At 46.2% G+C, this 3,126-nt stretch overlaps 1 protein-coding gene across 1 annotated transcript; it reads left to right on the forward strand.

Annotated features, from left to right (window-relative positions):
* The first annotated feature begins 866 nt into the window (after window positions 1-866).
* Window positions 867-2,635, forward strand: atoh1 (atonal bHLH transcription factor 1). Its single transcript, XM_005795028.2, has 2 exons — window positions 867-1,355; window positions 1,623-2,635. Exons 1-2 carry the CDS (start codon window positions 1,082-1,084, stop codon window positions 2,417-2,419), a joined length of 1,071 nt encoding a protein of 356 aa, XP_005795085.1. The 5' UTR covers window positions 867-1,081; the 3' UTR covers window positions 2,420-2,635.
* Window positions 2,636-3,126: the final 491 nt, after the last annotated feature.

A 3,126-nucleotide genomic window follows, 5' to 3' on the forward strand; every position in this document is an offset into this window, starting at 1 on the left:
CAGAGGTGGCCCTAGTCCATTTGGGCCCCTGGGCGAACCACCTTTCTGGCGCCCCCCAAGACCCCAACCACTGGCAGAGTTGACAATGAAGTTGTCCACCAGTATATTAACTTCCAAACATTTAGCTAAATAATCACATGTGCTTTCCTGCAGCTGAGCACATCTAAATCTCACTGAAAAACAATTATGAGCAAAAAACAGTAATACAAATAGAGATTGCGTACCTTGGACACACTAACATAAGAATTTACCACAATGAATTAAAAACAAAGTCTAATTTTATCAGATTAGTTTAACTGATTTTCAAGCAAAGTACGTTTGTGTCTTTAAGCTGTTAAACTTAGATAATTATTTCTTGCCAATAATTATTAAATATCTACCGAGATCAAATTGAAATTGATGCACCACTTTTATTCATTAAATCTGTTTGTTCTCACTTGTCAGTGCAGATAAAACAAGATTCATCTGCGATCCAGCCCCGTTGACTCGCTTACAGCACTCTAATCACACTGCGCATTCAGTGCCAATCGCTGGGTTCTTAACTAGGGAGGCCAATTGACCCTGCTGAACTTTTCTAGCTGCCCCTTTTTTTCCCTTCTGACTGCCCCACCTCCATGTCGGAGACGCAACACAGGCGCAGTGAGAGGTCAGGTGAGGATCCTGTTTCATCCACGCACGTCTCGCGCGGTGCACCCTCCTTCACTAAGCCCCTCATCACTTGCACGTGCGTCCGGTGGGAGGTTCCCCTACCACCCCGTTTGCGTCAAGCACTCCCTAAATCGTAATGTTATCATAAACAGTCCCACCTCAACGACCCATAATCACCTCTCAGGCTTTTTTTTTTTTACCGAGACATCTCATTGGACGTGAACACGCGACCAGCGCGAGGAGGGGGGCTTCCAGACGCGTGCCGCTTTTTAAGCCGACGCAGCGCCTTGAGACACCAGAGAAGGAGTCCCGCACGCGACCCGAAAGCCTCTTACACACACACACAAACACACAAACTGTGCGCAATTGTGAATTCCTAGGAACACCTCCTAATACAGTTATAGGGGGAACGTTTTCTTGTTATTTTGGAAATATGGATGTGTTAACGGTGGAAGAGTGGAGTAAAGGCGCGCGGGAGGTTGCAGCTCTGTGTGCGCTGCAACAGGAACGCGTCAGCACCGGGGTGGTGGAGAGGGGAGGGAACCATCAACTCCAGGTGTCCCGCTACGACCCGGGACATACGCTCGTGGACGGCGGCAGTGACCCACGCGCCTGGCTAACCGACGCTTCTGGCACCTGCGCGGCACACGCCACATCACCCGACTACCTGCGGCACTCGCCCTGTCCGAGCACCGGCTCCTACCAGGGTGAGAGACCTCATTACACTTGAATACATCAGATAGGCGCGATTAATGTCATTGATTAGGTATTGATACTTTTTTTTTAATTAGAGTTTTAGATGTTTTACACATTTGAATTTTGATATGGGACTTTTGACTAGTAAAATAAAGAACACGCGAAATAAATCATTTCCATTTGATTTATTAGTTGTTGTTGCTTTTAAAACTTTTTCGTAAAGGAAATTCAACTAGTGTCATTTATTAACTAGTTATTTTTCGCTCTGCTTATTTCAGAGAGTTGTTCCCCCGGGTCCTCGGGCCATCCCAGCCCTCCCATTCACAGAAGATCTGCCAAGAGTCCCTCCTCTTCCTCGCTCAAAGTCAGGGACCTGTGCCGCCTCAAAGGCACCATCACAGGGCCCGAAGAAGAGGCCCCCCTGAGGCAGAGAGCGCAGTCCAGCAAGCCCGTCAGCGGCGTCCAGAGGCAGAGGCGGGTGGCCGCCAATGCACGTGAGAGGAGGCGCATGCACGGGCTGAACCACGCGTTCGACGAACTGCGCAGCGTCATCCCGGCGTTCGACAATGACAAAAAACTCTCCAAGTACGAAACTCTGCAGATGGCGCAGATTTACATCAACGCTCTGGCCGAGTTGCTGCAAGGTCCGGTGTCCACCAACAATGAAAACTCCGACGGTTCACCAAAGCGTGATATTTTGCTGTCACCCGCAGATGGTTTTGAAGGGGCAAAAGAAAGGGCTGCCCAGTCGCTGTCACTTACCTGCAGGACAGCGGTGGCTCTGCCCCTCTCTGGCGATGCCATACCTGTTCACATCAACGGGATGCCATTCCGCTCCTCATTCCAAGAAAACTCATTCACTGGCAGAGTTGAAAAAGCGATGTCTTCCCCTTCTTCCTCGTCGTCACTTGTCGGGAATGGGAGGAAAGAGTCTCCACGAAGCGACGGGGAGTTTTCCCCGCGCTCCCACTTCAGTGACTCGGATGAAATAGCAATGGAGCTCCACTCAAGTGAAGAAGATGATCTGTCGGAAATCAAGCTACCCAGCCACCGTCATCCCACCGTGTCATTCTAAATAGTTTTTGAATAAAAAAAGACTAAATAAAAATAGTTCACTGCAACAGAATTGACCAAATTTCATTAAAACGTGTCAATCGCACCTACAGCCTTGTAACTTCAGAGGGAAAATATTTCTCCTTTGCTTTTCATTTCGCAAAGAAAAAAAAATGTTTCCTGTGTCCGCAATAACTGTTGTTACTTTGTTCGAAAGGCCTGATTCGGTTCTGCCAACACACACAAACACACACACACCAACACCCCATACACTCTCACACACACACACACACACACCCACGCACACACACACACACACACACACATATATATATATATATATATATATATATATATATATATATATATATATATATATATATATATATATATATATATATATATATAATCCAGCAATTTCAAATTTCCATAGAGACGTGGGTGGACGACCCCTCTGCCATGTCGCGCACAGCACCGCCATGGGCATTTCCCACGTCCATCCGACCAAAACTCTGTCTTCCACAAAAACAGGGCTTTATTGACTGTTTCGTTCTTTTTTGCTTACGTGAGATGTATATGTAAAAATAATTTGAAATTGTTCTTGACTTTTGTTTTTCATTTGAAAATTCGTTTGTATTATGTATTTTATTTTGCAACTTCTAAAGTTTAGAACATGCACTTTAAATATTCGGGCCAGAGGCTAAAGAATTGTCAGTACAGCGATATTTT

Source organism: Xiphophorus maculatus, chromosome 12 (genome assembly GCF_002775205.1).
Source record: "Xiphophorus maculatus strain JP 163 A chromosome 12, X_maculatus-5.0-male, whole genome shotgun sequence".
NCBI classification, from domain to species: domain Eukaryota; kingdom Metazoa; phylum Chordata; class Actinopteri; order Cyprinodontiformes; family Poeciliidae; genus Xiphophorus; species Xiphophorus maculatus.